At 44.4% G+C, this 19,382-nt stretch overlaps 2 protein-coding genes across 3 annotated transcripts in view; both read left to right on the forward strand.

Annotated features, from left to right (window-relative positions):
- igf2r (insulin-like growth factor 2 receptor) overlaps positions 1 to 6,755 on the forward strand; it is a 35,683-nt gene extending 28,928 nt beyond the window's left edge. For both annotated transcript variants that reach the window (XM_084148640.1, XM_084148641.1), the window contains exons 44-48: positions 128 to 312; positions 567 to 753; positions 916 to 1,059; positions 1,174 to 1,243; positions 1,673 to 6,755. In XM_084148640.1, coding sequence (XP_084004766.1) covers positions 128 to 312; positions 567 to 753; positions 916 to 1,059; positions 1,174 to 1,243; positions 1,673 to 2,101 — 1,015 coding nt within the window. In that variant the 3' untranslated portion in view covers positions 2,102 to 6,755. The remainder of the gene's footprint in view (positions 1 to 127; positions 313 to 566; positions 754 to 915; positions 1,060 to 1,173; positions 1,244 to 1,672) is intronic.
- Positions 6,756 to 6,842: 87 nt separating this feature from the next.
- slc22a2 (solute carrier family 22 member 2) lies at positions 6,843 to 16,408 on the forward strand. Its single transcript, XM_084148651.1, has 11 exons — positions 6,843 to 7,805; positions 7,906 to 8,009; positions 8,236 to 8,390; positions 8,588 to 8,756; positions 8,852 to 8,966; positions 9,138 to 9,238; positions 9,370 to 9,584; positions 9,680 to 9,788; positions 10,055 to 10,167; positions 10,396 to 10,495; positions 10,646 to 16,408. Exons 1-11 carry the CDS (start codon positions 7,383 to 7,385, stop codon positions 10,752 to 10,754), a joined length of 1,713 nt encoding a protein of 570 aa, XP_084004777.1. The 5' UTR covers positions 6,843 to 7,382; the 3' UTR covers positions 10,755 to 16,408.
- The last annotated feature ends 2,974 nt before the right edge of the window (positions 16,409 to 19,382 follow it).

A 19,382-nucleotide genomic window follows, 5' to 3' on the forward strand; every position in this document is an offset into this window, starting at 1 on the left:
TTAACCTCTCTACAGTTGCAGCAGGCAACATAAAACAAACATTTATAAATGTACTAGAGGGAAGATAAAATAAGCCTTTTATGAATGTACTCAGACCAGGGTTTTTGTCCCCCTGTCCCCTCTGTAGGCTCCACCAGGCCTCTGGGGACATCCGCGCCAATGGGGACAAGTACATCTATGACATTCAGCTGTCAGGCATCACCAACAGCTCCTTCTCCAAGTGTCTGGGGGCCAACATTTGCCAGGTGAAGATCAATGACAACTACAGGAGGAAGATCGGATCCTCCAGCAAGGCCAAGTACTACATCAAAGGTAAGACACGTGGGCCAGACACAGGTTTACTCCAAAGTGGTATGGGGCTTTGGGTAATAAAGTGTGAGTGGGTTTGGGGAGTAGTTTTGAACATCCTCAGTGTCTCACCTTGCACTTATTAAAGATTTAAATGGATTTCAACACAAGATACAGTACTTGGCAATCAAGTAATGATACTTACATTGACATCAATGACTTAACGAGCTCACTCCATTAAGCTGCTTGTGATTGATGGATGGACTCTCTCTACTCAGATGGTAACCTGGATGTGCTGGTCCCATCTGAGTCTGTGTGTGGGCGGGACAACTCCACGACAGTGTCGTCGACCATCTTGTTCCAATGTAACCCCTCAGCCGGGGAGGGCATCCCAGAGTTCCTGTTGGAGACGGATGGATGCCAGTACCTCTTTACCTGGCACACCGCCACTGTCTGTGGCCTAGTGTGAGTCAACAACTCTTTACACACGGACGTCAGGGTGGTGTTCAGTCTCGAAACAGGAGAAAGTGCTTTGAAACAGAGGAAGTACTACCCGAAGTTGTCCTATAAAAATGCTACGAGGTGTAAAGTAAAGAGGTGTGACATTTTGTCTGGTGTGCCATACAGAACCTCAGAGTCCAAGCAGACTAATGATGACGGAGGAGAGGACAGTATGGGCTTGTCTGGGAGGAGACGGGCGGTCCTGAGCATGCTATTGTTTGTGCTGACCATCTGTTTGCTGGTTCTGCTACTGCACAAACAAGAGCGGAGGTAAGAGATACCTACTATTCTTTTACTCCCCACAGCTTTGTACTGTTATTAAATAATCTATATAGAAATAGCTCCCCTATAATCTTTTCCTAAGTCTCCTTTTTCTATTTCCAGGGAGCTGGTGATGCAGAAAGTTACTGGATGTTGTAGGAGAGGAAATCCTGTCTCTTATAAATACTCCAAGGTATGCATGTTAATAAATACTATAGTACACCGATCAAACCAACATAGCTATGCTACCATAGATATAGAAACCTGATGTATGGTCTATGGGAGCTGCACTAGGTGCACTGGAAGCTAACTTTTTGCCGGCGTGAGCAGAGCATGAGCCACTTTATCCTATTGTTCTCAGGCAGGCCTGAGCTGCACGTCGAAATCTTCAAAATGTAAGTTAGAGCCGTGCGAGCCTCTTGATAAGCCGGCGCATGCTCTGCAAACGTTACACATCCGGTAACGCTCCTATATTAAAGACAACATCAAATCCTAGTATGCTATAGATTCTCTTTCAATTCGATGTTTATTATTTCACAGCCATTGATTCCATGTCAATGTAGGTGTTGTTGTGGTAAGTGCCCAGTGTTAAATCTCACCTCTGTCTTGTCTGTCCCTGCAGGTGAACATGGATGATGAGGGAGGGGAGGATGAGATGGAGTGGCTGATGGAGGAGATTGAGGCCCCAGCCATGTCCTCTCGCCTGGGGAAGGTGCGCCAGGAGAACGGCCACATCACCACCAAGGCCGTCAACGCCGACGCCCTACGCTCCTTTTCCCTGGAAGAGCAGGAGGACAGCGAGGAGGAGGTCCTGTCCGTCCCCGGGGTTCGCGTCCTCGGTGGCCGGACCACCCTGCGGCCTTCAGGATCCAGGACCCGCTCCTCGGGGCCCCTCCGCAGCGCCCTGCTGGAGGAGGAGAGTGACGAGGACCTGGTAGGGCTCCTGGAGGACAGGAGGGGTAGGGCCAAGCCTCGCCGTGACAACAGACCCCCCCACAGGAAACAACAAAACCCCCAGGATGACAGCGATGAGGACCTGCTGACAGTGTGAGGGACTCCTCATCTCTCTCTCTCTCTGAATGTCTCTCTCTCTGAATGTCTCTCTCTCTCTCTGAATGTCTCTCTCTCTCTCTGAATGTCTCCACACAACGCAAGAAAGCAGAAACCCCTTAGAGGCTTTTTGTTTTTTTATCTAAAGGGAACGATGCAGAATGTCTGTTGGCTGTTTTACAGTATTAAAGAGCAGATATGTTTTTGTCCCCTCTTCGAAAGAAAGTTGATGCCTTCCTGATGACAAATGGTGTTTTCATCAATGAATTGTTTTTGGACTATTTGATTTAATTAATGTACATAGGTAATGTTAGACAGTGCCTTCAGAAAGTATTCATGCGCCTTGACTTATTACACATTTTGTTGTTACAGCCTGAATTCAACATTTATTAAAAAAAAAATTTTTCTCACCCATCTACACACAATACCCCATAATGATAAAGTGAAAACATGTTTATAGAAATGTTAAATAATGAAATACATCATTGGACAGGAAAGTGTGCAGCGCTTTATAAGACAAGTTTAAAAAATTGACGTTGCGGCCCTCAGTGGCCTCCTTCAGAATAATCACAAAGGGAATGGAAATGAAAAAATGAAAAAAACCATTTACATAAGTATTCACACCCCTGAGTCAATACGTTAGAATCACCTTTGGCAGCGATTACAGCTGTGAATCTTTCTGGGTAAGTCTCTAAGAGCTTTGCACACCTGGATTGTACAATATTTGCACATTATTCTTTTAAAAATTCTGCAAGCACTGTCAAGTTGGTTGTTGATCATTGATAGACAGCCATTCTCAAGTCTTGCCATAGATTTTCAAGCCGTTTTAAGTCAAAACGGTAACTAGACCACTTAGGAACATTCAATGTCGTCTTGGTAAGCAAGTCCAGTGTAAATTTGGCCCAAAACTATTTTAGGTTATTGTCCTGCTGAAAGGTGAATTTGTCTCCCAGTGTCTGTTGGAGAGCAGATTGAACCAGGTTTTCCTCTAGGATTTTGCCTGTGCTTAGGTCTATTCCATTTATTTTTATCCTAAAAAACTCCCTAATCCTTGCCGATGACAAGTATACCCATAACATGATGCAGCCACCACCATGCTTGAAGATATGAAGAGTGGTAATCCGTGATGTGTGGATTTGCCCCAAGCATTACGCTTTGTATTCAGGACATAAAGTTAATTTCTTGCCATTTTACTTTAGTGCCTTATTGCAAACAGGATGCATGTTTTGGAATATTTTTGTTCTGTACAGGCTTCCTTCTTTTCCCTCTGTCATTTAGGTTAGTATTGTGGAGTAACTTACAATGTTGTTAATCCATCTTCAGTTTTCTCCTATCACAACCATTAAACTCTGTAAAGGTTATAAAGTCACCATGGTGAAATCCCTGAGCGGTTTCCTTCCTCTCCATCAACTGAGTTGGGAAGGACGCCTTTATCTTTGTAGTGACTGGGTGTATTGACACCCTCCGAAGTGTAATTAACTTCACATGCTCAAAGGGATATTGCATTTTATTTTTACCCATCTACCAACAGGTGCCCTTCTTTGCGAGGCATTGGAAAACATCCTTGGTCTTTGTGGTTGAATCTGTGTTTGAAATTCACTGCTGGACTGAGGGACCTTACAGATAATTGTATGTGTGGGGTAAAGCAATGAGGCAGTCATTCAAAAATCATGTTAAACACTCTTATTGCACACAGTGAGTCCATGCAATGTATTATGTGACATGTTAAGCACATTTTTACTCCTGAACTTATTTGGGTTTGCCATAACAAAGGAGTTGAAAACGTATTGACTGAACACATTTCAGCTTTTCATTTTTAATTAATTTGTAACTATTTCTAAAAACATAATTCCTCTTTGACATAATGGGGTATTATGTGTAGGCCAGTGACACACAATCTCAATCTAATCCATTTTAAATTTAGGCTGAAAAAGTCAAGGGGTGTGAATACTTTCTGAAGACACTGTATGCATAAGACACTGTATGGTCCTCTGTAGCTCAATTGGTAGAGCATGGCGCTTGTAACGCCAGGGTAGTGGGTTTGATCCCCGGGACCACCCATACGTAAAAATGTATGCACACATGACTAAGTCGCTTTGGATAAAAGCGTCTGCTAAATGGCATATTATATTATATTATATTATAGATGGATTTGAATTTTGTCACTTGCATCTTCCAGAGAATTGCTTATTCACGTGTATTTAATTATGTGGACTGATTTTCTCAGTGAAACTCTACTGCTAACCTTGCAAGGATTGGACATGAAATACCTTTTAAGTTATTGGGAAAACAGGGACTTGAAACTGGTGCTCATTTCCTGGCTCATAGCATTGGTTAATGGGATTCTTAGGTTGTATTGTTTCCAGTTCCCCAAATCATATTTATTTGATAACAGTATATCAAATAATTATGTGGTTTTGTACTTGTGCACCATATATACATCACAGGCACAGCTAGTTGCTGTATCTGTTAAATGCTAAAAATTATTTCTGCTTCTAGATCACGGGTATTCAACTCTTACCCTATGAAGTCCAGAGCCTGTATTTTCTCTTCTGCCTGATAATTAATTGCACCCACCTGGTGTCCCAGGTCTAAATTAGTCCCTGGTTTAGAGGGGAACAATAACAAAACACAGTGGAACTGGCTTCGCGTTCCAGAGTTGAGTTTGAGGGTTCTAGATGTTGCCTTGTTTATTTGAAAAGGGACGTTTTCTGTAGAGCTAAAATTCCCCTTTTTGTCAAACTGCATGTGCTATCCCTCATAAATGGAAGTAAGGAACGTTGTAGTGCCATGAAAGATTACATGTATTTGTGAGCTTGAGATCCTCTTTCAGTCTTGCTCAGCAGTATCTATCCCATGCAGTCTCTTTACTGCAGGGGTGTCAAACTCATTCCATGGAGGGCCTAGTGTCTGCAGGTTTTTGGTTTTTCCTTTCAATTAAGACCTAGACAACCAGGTGAGGGGAGTTCTTTACTAATTAGTGACCTTTTATTATTAAGTACAAGGGAGGAGTGAAAACCTGCAGACACTTGGCCCTCCATGGAATGAGTTTGACACATGCTTTACTGGGTCTACAGCAGCAATCACAGTGTGAGTATTATTTATCTGGAAAAATACAGTGAGCTGCTAAGTATTGGGACAGTGACACATTTATTGTTGTTTTAGCACTCTACTCCAGCACGTTTAGAAGTTACAGCACTTTTTGTACATAGTCCCCCCATTTTAGGGGACCAAAATATTGGGACAAATTCACTTGTGTATTAAAGTAGTCAAAAGTTTAGTATTTGGTCTCATATTCCTAGCACACAATGATTACATCAAGCTTGTGTTGGATGCGTTTGCTGTTTGTTTTGGATGTGTTTCAGATTTTGTACCCAATAGAAATTAATGGTAAATAATGTATTGTGTATTTTGGAGTCACTTTTATTGTAAATAGAATATGTTTCTAAACACTTCTACATTAATGTGGATGCTACCATGATTACTGAAAGTCTTGAAGGAATTGTGAATAATGACAAATATCATACCTCCCCAAAAATGCTAACCTTCCCTGTTATTGTAATGGTGAGAGGTTAGCATGTCTTGGGGGTATGGTATTTGTGAAAATACTCTCAAATTAAAGCTGACAGTCTGCACTTTAACCTCATAGTCATTGGATAATTTCAAATCCAAAGTGCTGGAGTACAGAGCCAAAACAACAAAATGTAACACTGGCCCAATACTTTTGGAGCTCACTGTATGTGGATTATTTGAAATAGATGTAGCATTTATCAGTTGGCAAACACACAGACCAGGACACAAACAAAACACCAGTACACAAACCACATGTACACAGGCAGTCACTAATGCCACTCATCTATCTCTAGTTGTCTCATACATGTCAGTGGTACAGAACAGTAATGAGAAAATGCTTTTGAAGTGGAACTCACCTCACTAACAAGTCTAGCTATATGATTCTTTGACAAAGTTATTTCTCTTGGACTGGACTCCAAGTCAGACTTGAAGTTGGAGACTTTCTTTGTTATGCCAGTGTTTTATCACCGGTGTTGAAGCTAATGTTCACACCGTAGCAAGCGGTCGGCCATATAGCAAACCTATCCAAAAAATAACGGTTCACCTTTTCAGTTATTAAGGTTTATACACATGTTATTAATAGGAGAAAAGTTTTGCCAAGGTGGTCCTCCCCGCAGTTGAAGAAAAAGCTTCACAATGTTTTGCAAAATAAAATAAAAACATAAAATGTTGTAGTTCTTTTCGTAAGTTTCCACACCTCCAAGATCATGAATTGAATTTGTCACATTGTGACAAAACTACACAAAGGCACTTTGATATGGGGAAAGAGCCCTTGCTACTGTACCTTCTCTGGAGCGATAGAAAGGAATCCTGTGTGGTAGTAATGTGAAGAAAACTCTGCTCGTTGCATAATGTCTAGCTCTGCTGTAAGCAACAAAGCATGTCTGCTTGGTTCATTCATTTGGGTACAAAACATGGATAAGGGGCTCCATTCTGATGAGGTGGTACTTTTTGGAGGTGATTTTGTTCTTGTATGTTATGTTTTCAAACGTGTTTTATTGCTTTTTGTCTGTTTTAATATTTAAAATGTTAGTTAAAAAACATATTGCATTATTTTAATAAAGAATTGATCAGCTGTCCGACACAGTTTAAAGAGTAACATATTTTATCACTTCCAGGATTGTGGAGATTTTCTGAAAGGTCAACAGGTTGACCTCAACACATTGATGCATTTATTAAACAGAACCTCAGAAGTCTCTACTGTACACAAGTACTGTTTGTTTCTAAGTGACTACATGTTTCCCTATTGTAATAAATCACTGAGGCCTCGCATGGCAAACTTGAGGTAGGCCCACATTGCTGTAAGACCAATCATTCTAAAACTCCCGAAGACCAGGTAATCAAGCAAGTAAACGAAGAGAAGTATAAAAATGAATGTATAATGTAACAATGAAAAACTCAAATGTGGAACTGATGGCTGTCCTCTAGCTGTTTTTCCCTTCATTTTGTGGTTTGTGATGGACCATCAGGGAATGTGTAATTGGATTTGGACCTTTACCAAACCAAAAATTAATCATTCAAAAATTATGTTTTAAGTTCCCCATGATGTCTGCAGCCTGCTCTAGCGAACGTGTCTGAATGCATTGCTGGTCACTGGTAGGTCGAAGGTCAACGTCTCTGTTGGACCTTTGAGGTCTTCACACTGTTAAAAACCATGCACAGGTCCGTCTGCAGTCACAAATGTCTTAGAGACCGAGAGAATTGCAACCATGTACTCATACACTTTTGATGACATCCTAGAGGAGGCGGGCAAGTTTGGCCGATCGCAGAAGCGAATCTTTGCCCTGCTATGCATGGTGTCCATGCCATGGGCTGGTGTCTACGTAGGCATTGTGTTCCAAGGGTTCACCCCAGAGCATTGGTGCCGGGACTCAGGGGTGAGTCAGATCCGGCAGAGCTGTGGCTGGAACCTGATGGACACTAGAAAGATCACGGTCCCTCTGGTCAACACCTCAGGAGTGCTGGTCCACAGCCAGTGTGAGCAGTACAACCTGGACTGGAACGCTACAGGTCTGACCTGTGACAACCCAGAGTCTGACCTCTCTGACGCCCACCGCAGCAAAGCTCCCATGACCTCCTGCAAGGAAGGATGGGAGTATGACTACAAGGGGAGGCAGTCCTTTGTAACTGAGGTGAGAACTTTATGAAATATATGTTCAAGACATTGAATTTAAATTGAATGTCAGAACAGATTAAGATGGCAGTAGATGATAAGGTATTTGTTGATTTCAGTTTGACCTGGTGTGTGCTGATGCCTGGGTGGTGGACATGTACCAGGCTACACTCAACGTGGGCTTCTTCATAGGCAGCATAGCCATTGGATACCTGGCTGACAGGTAAGGAAGGCTGTGTCAGTGGTCAGACAGAAGATCCCACCAGTGCAGATAACTTGCTGACTTTTAGAAATACTTAAAAACAGAAAAGTTAAGGAAAATGGACTTGCTAAAAGTGAGTGCACCCTGAATGAAATAAATAAACTTCTGAAATACTGTATGTTCTGAGACGGAAACATGACATTTGAATTTACATCCCCCGAATGTACCTTTTTGTCTTACATTTTAGATTTGGCAGAAAGACAAGCTTCTTGGTGTCCAACCTCTTGAATGGGATTTTTGGAATTCTTGTAGCATGGTCTCCAAATTGGGTATCCATGCTGGTCTTCCGAGCATTCTATGGCTTTGGGGTTAAGGGAGGCTGGGTGGCTGGATATGTTCTGAGTACGACAACATTACTTACACAATGTCTAAAATTTTAATTTTACATTTCAAGTTGTAGTTTTACTAATTGTGGTTGTAATATTTACAGCATATTACTCTTGTGGAGTTATCTCAGTCACAACACTTTTGACTATAGCATCATGTCAGAGGCTATGTATTCTCGGTGTCCTGTCCTCATGTCCTGCCTCTCTCCTCAGTCACTGAGCTGGTAGGAGTAGAGTACAGGAGGACTGTCGGCGTCGTCTACCAGATGTTCTTCAGTGTTGGAATTCTCATCCTGCCCCTCATCTCCTACTTCATCACAGACTGGCGCTGGTTGCAAGTGGTCATCACTGCACCTTATATCCTCTTCCTGTCCTACTACTGGTAAGACCTGGAACTGCCTCATACTGTAGATATTCAGGTAGATTTAAGTTTGTTTTTCAAGCTTTTTATATTGAGTTTTCTATTCTGGCTTCCAGGTTCATCCCGGAGTCTCCAAGATGGCTTCTCTCTCAGCACAATGCAAAGAAAGCTGTGGAGATCACTGAGGCAATAGCGAAAGAAAACAAGAAAACCCTCTCCAAGAACATTGAGGTGAGAAATTAGGACTTTGAAGGGTAGATCAAATTTAAGAAACTAAAAAAATTGAGTAACTGAAATGTAGTTTAATATTACTCAAATTTTGTATCTTACAGACACTCAAATATGGCATTGCATGGTAAAGTAGGTTGTATTATAACTTTTATAATGCTACTGTACTTACAGATGATGAGAGACGACAATGCCGAAACCTCAACTGCCTCGTTCATGGACCTAATCAGAACTCCAAAAATGAGAAAACACACCTTCATCCTTAGTTTCAACTGGTAAAATGTATTCCACAAACAACAAGAACATTACTGGAACTATAATAGCCCTATTAGTCACAGCTCACAACTATACTATTTCCTTTACAGCCACTGTAGACCCCTCAATAAATAAATTGTCTTTCTTCCAGGTTCACTAGTGCTATTGTCTACCAGGGTCTTATCATGCGTCTAGGAATCCTGGGAGGAAATGTCTACATTGACTTCCTGATCTCTGGTCTGGTGGAATTCCCTGCTGCCTTCCTTATCCTCTTTACCATCGATCGTATCGGACGGCGTCTTCCCTTTGCCACGGCCAACATTGTAGCTGGAGCAGCCTGCTTCATTACTGCTATGATTCCTGAGAGTGAGTCTGTGATAACATTGATGTTAAATGGCAATTACCTGCCTGGTTGAATTTGTATTAAGTTTTTCTCTCATTTTTCTTTCTCTCACATACAGGCATGTTCTGGTTCAAAACAGCTGTGGCCTGCATAGGCCGGTTGGGCATCACAATGGCTTTTGAGATGGTGGTGTTTGTGAACACTGAATTGTACCCTACGTTTGTCAGGTAAGGGTAACCAGCAGGGCTGGGGTCAATTGAAATTGAAGGTGGTCGATTCAGGAAGTTAACTTAAATAACAATTCATTTGAAAAAACGCCATCTATTTTCAATGACTTGTCAGTAAACTGAGGAATAGAAGCTATTTATTTCAAAAATGTTTCAATTTTAGAATTTTTCTATTAAAATCACTTCCTGAATACTGACATTACATATAACAGAAAGTTTAGTTTAAAGCTGAAATTCCAGACAGTGACAATTGTTTCCATCCTCAGGAACCTGGGTGTTTCTGTGTGCTCCACTCTGTGTGACATCGGAGGCATCGTGGCCCCGTTCCTTCTCTACAGACTGGCTGCCATCTGGTTGGAGATGCCACTCATCATCTTCGGTACCTAATTACAATGTTATAACATGATTATACACATGTTATTAATATCTTAACACAGCAACGCTGTAAGAAGTTGAATCATGTACTGTACCAGTATCTCAATATCTTGAGCTTGAAACTAATACTTTTGGCTAATGTAGCCTCAAGCACAGCTGTTTAGTGAATGTTTTCTAGATACAAGCAGGGACTAATATGCTGATGGTGATTTCTTTGTGTTTTACAACACAGGGGCCCTTGCGTTTGTGGCTGGAGCTTTGGTCTTGCTGTTGCCTGAGACCAGAGGTGTGCCACTTCCTGACACCATCGATGACATTGAGTTTCCAGAAAAGTGAGATTTCTACCCATCAGTTTCTAGTATTTCTACAAGTGAATGTACTGAAACATCATGCCTTCAAACAATAAGGTTATTATTTAAATAATATGTCAGAGGTGAACAATCTATTCATTGTGTATGTATGTGTTCCTCTTGCCGTCTCAGATGCAAAGAAAAAGCTCTGAGGAGTATAGAGCTGAGGCGGAAACAGATGATAAACCTGTTACCCACCGCCGCCGACGTGATGCCCAACAAAGAACCTGAGACTGTCTGATTCCCTCCTGGGAAATTAGAGTTTGTGTGATGAAAGAATGAGAAGGTAGTGATGAGCAGTATTTATTATTTTATGTTTAAGTTACCTGTTTGTTTCATTTGTTGTTTCTAATACGAATTAAGGAGTGTTTGTGTTTGTGTTGGCGAAATATTGGAACTTATTTCGATTTCTTTCACCTCTACCATGTTTCCTGGTTTTACTTATCCCATGTGCCAATCAGCTACAGAAAGATTTCCCTCTCAGATCATGTGCATTGTACCATGTATTTTTTTAGATAATGTGTTTAAAGTAATTTACTGATTTATTTGTATTATAAATGTTGGTAAAATTGTCATATTTCTTAACAGTAAGTGTATTTTTGACAGTTACTTACATGCCATTCTAGAGAAGTAGATGGATTGTGTTGTTTCTGTGAATTGACATTATTCTGTGTGAGCAGAAATATTAAAGATTTGTATCTTTACGGATGGTAACTCTAATAATATTTATATGGTTACACACACCAACTTTTAACAAATGTAAGTGACAATTACAATTTTTTAAATGTGTGATTATCTTGCAGGAGTATACCCTGAATTCCACAGTGTCCAATTTGCACAATAACCACCCAACTTACAAGTTTGAGAGTAAAGTATTAGCATAATAAAAGTACACTCTGTGACAGAGCATACTATAAATGTCAGATTTTTTTTTTATAGCGAAAATATATACACTTTATAAGGGTTCTCAATGGCTCTATTTCTTTGTGAAACAGTAAGAAAGTGTCTTATTTGATTTGCCTAGGTGACATGTTACAGTAGATTACCATTCAGATATGCTACGCAGTGGAATTGTATCACGACTCAGGATATGACCCAGATGCAGACACAGGAGGTGGATGGTTCGGTTCTCTGAATATTTATTATAACCAAGGGGCAGGCAAAAGGGCAGGTCGAGGGCAGGCAGAGGTTCGTAGTCCAATGCAGAGTCAAAAAGGGACAGAACAGCAGGCAGGCTCAGGGTCAGGGCAGGCAGAAAGGTCGGAACCGGGAAGACTAGAAAACAAGAACTGGAGAAAACAAGAAACACGCTGGTAAGCCCTGACAGAACAAGACGAACTGGCAACAGACAAACAGCAAACGCAGGTATAAATACACAGGGGATAATGGGGAAAAATAGGAGACACAGGGCTGTGAGACAAAGGTTTAATCCTAGACACATGGAAAGTTGGCTGTATACGGAGGGTCCGGGGCAACAGAAGACGAACAGCAGAGGGGCTAAGGACTTTAGAGAAGGGAAATGGACCAATAAAATTGGGAGAACGTTTTCGAGACTCCACCCGGAGGGGCAGATCATGGGTAGACAGCCATACCCTCTGCCCGGGCCAATAGCGGGGAGCCGGGGTCCGGTGGCGAATCCGCCTGTCGGCGATACCTGGAGGTGGTCTTCAGAAGAGAGGACCGGGCTCTCTTCCAGTTATGCCAACAGTGGCGGATGAACATCAGGGCCGAGGGTATGCTGACCTCTTGCTCAGGGAAGAGCGGGGGCTGGTAACCCAAGGAACACTCGAAGGGCGAGAGTCCAGTGGCCGGGCAGGGAAGGGAGTTGCGGGCGTACTCCACCCACACAAGTTGCTGGCTCCAGGGGGTGGGGTTGGCAGAGACGAGGCAGCGAAGATTAGTCTCCAGGTCCTGATTGGCTCACTCTGATTGGCCGCTGGACTGGGGATGAAACCTGGAGGACAGGCTGGCCAATGACCCAATGAGGGCACAGAATGCCTTCCAGAACCTGGACAAGAACTGAGGACCCCGATCGGCGACCATGTCGACGGGCAGTCCATGGATCCGGAAGACATGCTGCACCATAAGCTGGGCCGTCTCCTTGGCTGAGGGTAACTTGGGAAGTGGAATGAAATGTGCAGCTTTGGAAAACCTACCACCACAGTAAGGATGGTGGTGTTGCCATCTGACTGAGGGAGACCAGTGACAAAGTCCAGGGATATATGGGACCAGGGGCGATTAGGAACAGAGAGTGGTTGAAGGAGGCCAGCCGGAGTTTGCCGCGGAGTCTTGTTCTGTGCGCACACAGTGCAGGCGGCGACGAATGCGGAGATGTCCAGAACCGTGGTGGGACACCAAAAACGTTGGCAGATGAAGACCAGGGTCCGACGGGAGCCGGGATGACAGGTGAGTTTAGAGGAATGGGCCCATTCCAGGACCGGGGACCGGGCCGAATCTGGGATGAAATCCAGTTACCCGGGCCCCCCGGCTCTCAATACCCCAGACTAGTGTAGCTGCTAGACAGGAGGTAGGGAGGATGGTCTCAGAGTCAGATGGTGTAGCAGCGGAACTATACAGGCAGGACAGGGCGTCAGGCTTCACATTCATGGACCCAGGGCGGTAGGTGATGGTAAAATTGAATCGAGTGAATAACAGAGCCCAACGAGCCTGCCTTGAGTTGAGGCGCTTGGCGGTGCGGAGATATTCCAAATTCTTATGGTCGGTCCATACTAAGAATGGATGTTCCGCCCCTTCCAGCCAGTGTCTCCACTCCTCCAGTGCCATCTTGACCGCCAGAAGTTCCCGATTTCCCACGTCATAGTTCCTCTCAGCGGAATTGAGACGATGGGAGAGGAAAGCACAGGGATGCAGCTTTTGGTCCTGGACAGAACGCTGGGACAGAACGGCCCCCACTCCAATGTCCGAGGTGTCAACCTCCACCACGAACTGAAGGGGTGGGTCCGGATGAATTAGGATGGGGGCTGTGGTGAAATGGTGCTTCAGATCCAGAAACGCCCGTTAAGCAGCTGGGGACCACATGAACGGAACCTTGGAAGAGGTGAGTGCAGAGAGGGGGGAGGCCAGGGTGCTGTAGCCCAGAATAAAGCGATGGTAGAAATGAGCAAATCCCAGGAAACGCTGCAGCTGCACTCTGGATGTGGGTCGGGGCCAATCCACCACCGCTCTCACCTTGTCAGGATCCATCTGAATGTTCCCCGCAGTGATGACGTATCCCAGAAAGGAGATAGTGGAATGATGGAACTCACATTTCTCAGCTTTACCAAACAGCTGGTTCTCCAGGAGGCGCTGAAGAACATGCTCTTGAGCTGACCGGGAAAAGACAAGGATGTCATCAAGATAGACAAACACAAACTGGTTCAACATGTCACGGAGCACATTGTTGACCAGGGCCTGGAACACTGCGGGAGCGTTGGTCAGACTAAACGGCATAACCAGGTACTCGTAGTGCCGCTAGCCATGTTGAAGGCTGTCTTCCACTCATCTCCTTCCCATATCCGACCAGGTGGTAGGCGTTCTGAAGGTCCAACTTCGAAAAGATGGTTGCCCCCTGGAGAGGCTCGCAAGCCGAGGAGAGGAGTGGTTGCGGGTAACTATTCTTTACAGTGATGTCATTGAGGCCCCGGTAGTCGATACATGGGAGCCGGGGGTTTTGTCCTTCTTTTCCAAAAAGAAAAACCCTGCATTGGCAGGGGAGGCAGATGGACACATGATCCCGGCAGCTAGAGAGTCCTCAATGTATACTTCCATGGTCTTGGTCCCCGGGCCACACAGGGAATAAAGCCGCCCCCGAGGTGGTGTGGTGCCCGGGAGGAGGTCAATAGCGCAATCTTAGGGTCAATGCGGAGGAAGGGATGTGGCGTGAGCCTTGTTGAAAACCTCCTGGATGTCCTGGTACTCCGCGGGAATGGCAGAGAGATCAGAGGCTTTTCCCAAACCCGCAGAAGGACGTCCTAAGGCAGGCTGCGCCGTCTTAAGGCAATGTGCGTGGCAGAATGGTCTCCAACCCAGGATAGAACCAGTAGCTCAGTCGATCAGGGGGTTGTGCCTCTGGAGCAATGAAACTTCCGGGTTCTTCGGAGGTGAGGGAGAAACCGTGGATGAGCGAGTGTGGCTGAGAACAGAACTCCTCTCCCTCCTGTGTTCCCGCAGGCGCCCATCGATCCTTATAGTCAAGGCTATGAGGGAGTCGAGGTCCCTGGGTAACTCCCAGGCTGCGAGTTCGTCTTTGATTTCCTCCGATTATCCAAGAAGGAAGGTGTCGAACAGGGACTCCGGGTTCCAGGCACTCTCGGCGGCCAGCATGCGAAAGTCTACCGCATAGTCTGCCACACTGCGGGAGTCTTGATGCAGACAAAGTAGCTTCCGAACCGCCTCTCTCCCGGACACCGCGGAATTGAACACCTTCCTTACCTCCGCCACAAAATCCTCCAGACTAAGGCAAACGGCGGATTGTTGATCCCACACCGCTGTAGCCTAAGCGAGCGCCCTTCCAGACATCAGTGTTATAAGATACGCTATCTTTGATCAATCCAAAAGAAACTAAGAGGGCTGTAGCTCAAAGATGAGTGAACACTGGGAGAGAAACTCCCGGCAGGTTCCAGGATCTCCAGCATAGCGCTCCGGAGGAGGTAAGCAGGGTTCTCGGGAAGCCAGGGTAGGCTGGGGAGAAGCATCGCTAGTAGCGAGGTTACTGAGCGCCCGGGAGGTTTCCGTTGTGGCTTGCTCCAGTAATGAGTTGAACATATGGTAACAGCGTTCCTCCAAGGTATGGAGTCCCTCCATAAGGTTTTGAAGTAGCTCCTCGTGTCTTCCAATGGTGGCTTCTTGCAGGGAGACAGCGTTGTGGAGCTGGTCTGAGTCTGCTGGGTCAGTCAAGGCCAGTTTGTACTATCACGACTCAGGATATGACCCAGATGCAGACACAGGAGGAGGATGGTTTGGTTGTCAGAATATTTATTATAACCAAGGGGCAGGCAAAAGGGCAGGTTGAGGGCAGTCAGAGGTTTGTAGTCCAAGGCAGAGTCAAAAAGGGACAGAACGGCAGGCAGGGTCAGGGCAGGCAGAAAGGTTGGAACCGGTAAGACTAGAAAACAAGAACTGGAGAAAACGGGAAACACGCTGGTAATACCTAACAAAACAAGACGAACTGGCAACAGAAAACGCAGGTATAAATACACAGGGGATAATGGGGAAAAATAGGAGACACCTGCTGGGGGGTGGAGACAAGCACAAGACAGGTGAAACAGATCAGGGTGTGACAGAATTGCGTAACTTCAGCCATCTCTAGCTCTTCAGCCAGACAATGGCAGCCAGCTCTTTTAAGGGTAACCCGCTGACTCAGTTGGCAATTCAGCCCATCGTTGGTCAACAACCTCTCTATTGGACTTTTGATCTGCTCTGTGTTTTAAAACCCCTGCACAGATCCCACTGCAGTCTCACATGTACAGTCGTGGTCAAACGTTTTGAGAATGACACAAGTATTGGTCTTCACAAAGTTTGCTGCTTCAGTGTTTTTAGATATTTTTGTCAGATGTTACTATGGTATACTGAAGTATAATTACAAGCATTCCATAAGTGTCAAAGGCTTTTATTGACAATTACATTAAGTTTATGTAAAGAGTCAATATTTGCAGTGTTGACCCTTCTTTTTCAAGACCTCTGCAATCCGCCCTGGCATGCTGTCAATTAACTTCTGGGCCACATCCTGACTGATGGCAGGCCATTCTTGCATAATCAATACTTGGAGTTTGTCAGAATTTGTGGGTTTTTGTTTGTCCACCCACCTCTTGAGGATTGACCACAAGTTCTCAATGGGATTAAGGTCTGGGGAGTTTCCTGGCCATGGACCCAAAATGTCGATGTTTTGTTCCCCGAGCCACTTAGTTATCACTTTTGCCTTATGGCAAGGTGCTCCATCATGCTGGAAAAGGCATTGTTCGTCACCAAACTGTTCTTGGATTGTTGTGAGAAGTTGCTCTCGGAGGATGTGTTGGTACCATTCTTTATTCATGGCTGTGTTCTTAGGCAAAATTGTGAGTGAGCCCACTCCCTTGGCTGAGAAGCAACCCCACACATGAATGGTCTCAGGATGCTTTACTGTTGGCATGACACAGGACTGATAGTAGCTCTCACCTTGTCTTCTCCGGACAAGCTTTTTTCCGGATGCCCCAAACAATCGGAAAGGGGATTCATCAGAGAAAATGACTACCCCAGTCCTCAGCAGTCCAATCCCTGTACCTTTTGCAGAATATCAGTCTGTCCCTGATGTTTTTCCTGGAGAGAAGTGGCTTCCTCGCTGCCCTTCTTGACACCAGGCCATCCTCCAAAAGTCTTCGCCTCACTGTGCGTGCAGATGCACTCACACCTGCCTGCTGCCATTCCTGAGCAAGCTCTGCACTGATGGTGCCCCGATCCCACAGCTGAATCAACTTTAGGAGACGGTCTTGGCGCTTGCTGGACTTTCTTGGGCGCCCTGAAGCCTTCTTCACAACAATTGAACCTCTCTCCTTGAAGTTCTTGATGATCCGATAAATGGTTGATTTAGGTGCAATCTTACTAGCAGCAATATCCTTGCCTGTGAAGCCCTTTTTGTGCAAAGCAATGATGACGGCACGTGTTTCCTTGCAGGTAACCATGGTTAACAGAGGAAGAACAATGATTTCAAGCACCACCCTCCTTTTAAAGCTTCCAGTCTGTTATTCTAACTCAATCAGCATGACAGAGTGATCTCCAGCCTTGTCCTCGTCAACACTCTCACCTGTGTTAACGAGAGAATCACTGACATGATGTCAGCTGGTCCTTTTGTGGCAGGGCTGAAATGCAGTGGACATGTTTTTTTTAGGATTAAGGTCATTTTCATGGCAAAGAGGGACTTTGCAATTAATTGCAATTCATCTGATCACTCTTCATAACATTCTGGAGTATATGCAAATTGGCATCATAAAAACTGAGGCAGCAGACTTTGTGAAAATTAATATTTGTGTCATTCTCAAAACTTTTGACCACGACTGTAGTATCTCTGCTTCTGACACCCAACTCTGCAACCTGACCACTTTCGATGAAATTCTGGAGGAGGCACTGAATTCTGGTCGTTGCCAAAAGCACATCTTTGCTCTGCTATGTACTGTGTCTTTGCCTTTTTCTGGGGTCTCTGTGGGCATTGTGTTCTAGGGGTTCACCCCAGAGTATTGGTGCCGGGACTCAGGGTTGAATCAGATCCGGCAGAGCTGTGGCTGGAACCTGATGGACACTAGAAAGATCACGTTCCAGCTGGTCAACACCTCAGGAGTGCTGGTCCACAGCCAGTGTGAGCAGTACAACCTGGACTGGAACGCTACGGGTCTGACCTGTGACCTCACTGACACCCACCGCAGCAAAGCTCCCATGACCTCCTGCAAGGAAGGATGGGAGTATGACTACAAGGCAAGGCAGTTTTCAATATTAGATTATGTTTTTATATCCTGTTTCTTTCTTCTACTTTGGAGGTTCGGCAGAAAAATGTGCTTCTTGATGTCCAACCTCTGGAATGGGGTTGCTTGAATACTTGTAGCAGTGGCTCCAAACTATATATCCATGCTTGTATTGTAGTATCTGAACATTCCAGAACTTGGCTCTGCTTGCGGAAACATCTGGAAAGTATTACTATAGGGGCCCCCTAAGACAGAGGAGATTCGGATGTGTAAAGGCTAGGGATTGGTCTATCTAAAACCACCCATATTATGTTACATAGGATATAAATACCATGTTTTTGAACAAAGGACGGAGAGAATAACATATTAGAGATTGGGTCAGTTGTTCTCCAGATGTCTGCAGGAATCTGTAAATTGAGACTGTAATCTTTGATGTAATAAACCATTATAATCAAGGACAGTGTCAGCGTATTCTTGTCATCACAGCATATCAGCAACGTTGTCTCGACACCACAGAATGGCGACGAGGATTTGGGACGTGTTGCGTCTTTTCTCAGCGTTCCACTCATGAGCTACGAAGTGACTCCCGCTCAAGACGCCGGCAGATAAGGTGAGATTTCTCACAATTTTGGGCGCTGGTCAGTTCGTGTGCTGTGTGTGTGCGTTGAGGAGATGTACCGTTTAAAAACTTGTGTGTGCGCTTTGCTGTTATTTGCTGTGGGATGAGGATCCATTCTAAATTTCTAAATTTGTTTGCGTTGGGAACAACGCAAACAGGGGGGAGTGTCTATAGGAATTGTTAACACTGGGCACACGGATATTTGGCTTGAATAAAATTAAAAGGAGTGTCCAGGGATAGCATGAAGGAATAAGGCCAGGAAATAAGGAAAAAGTATACTTTTAGGACGTCGCTGATTTAAGGAAGCCCTCAAACGAGGCGATCATTAGGATGGGCCGAAAATCCTGAAAACTCACTAGGTTGATTTTTAAGGTCAGTTCTGGGAACTGGAGTTTGTGGAAGATACATTTAATTGTAATTTACCTCTCGACATATAGTTGACGAGGTATGGGTTCGAAGTAACCTCTCATTGAATATCTGCAATTCGAGGTAGCAGAAATTTAGGAAGGAACAATGAGAAATAAGGAGCGACGGTAGCATGCTTAGTGTATTGTATGAACGGATGCATTCTTGTTGAATTGTGTGTGTGTGAGAGAGAGAGCCTATGCGTGTGTATAAAAGGGGAGGTCTCTGCTGTGTGTCGACTAAGGCTATGACAACAGGGGTTTTAGTTTTTTGTAAGGAAATATGTTAGTTAAGGTTAAAACCTTGTATGAGTCTCTATAAAAGAGAATGTTTAATAATTGTTAAAAAACTATGAGCCCCTGGGAGGACGTTAGATGTAATGGATAAGAAAATAAGTCTACAGATTAGAGTAAAA

Source organism: Coregonus lavaretus, assembly GCF_964263955.1.
Source record: "Coregonus lavaretus genome assembly, chromosome: 31".
NCBI lineage: Eukaryota > Metazoa > Chordata > Actinopteri > Salmoniformes > Salmonidae > Coregonus > Coregonus lavaretus.

What these genes read in the sequence shown, in the direction of transcription:
- slc22a2 (XM_084148651.1), top strand. Translation starts at nt 7,383, where the DNA reads ATGTACTCATACACTTTTGATGACATCCTAGAGGAGGCGGGCAAGTTT. An exon ending in GGTGGCTGGATATGTTCTGA is followed by an intron (nt 8,391 to 8,587) that starts GTACGACAACAT and finishes CTCTCTCCTCAG; the next exon opens with TCACTGAGCTGGTAGGAGTA. An exon ending in GACATTGAGTTTCCAGAAAA is followed by an intron (nt 10,496 to 10,645) that starts GTGAGATTTCTA and finishes TTGCCGTCTCAG; the next exon opens with ATGCAAAGAAAAAGCTCTGA.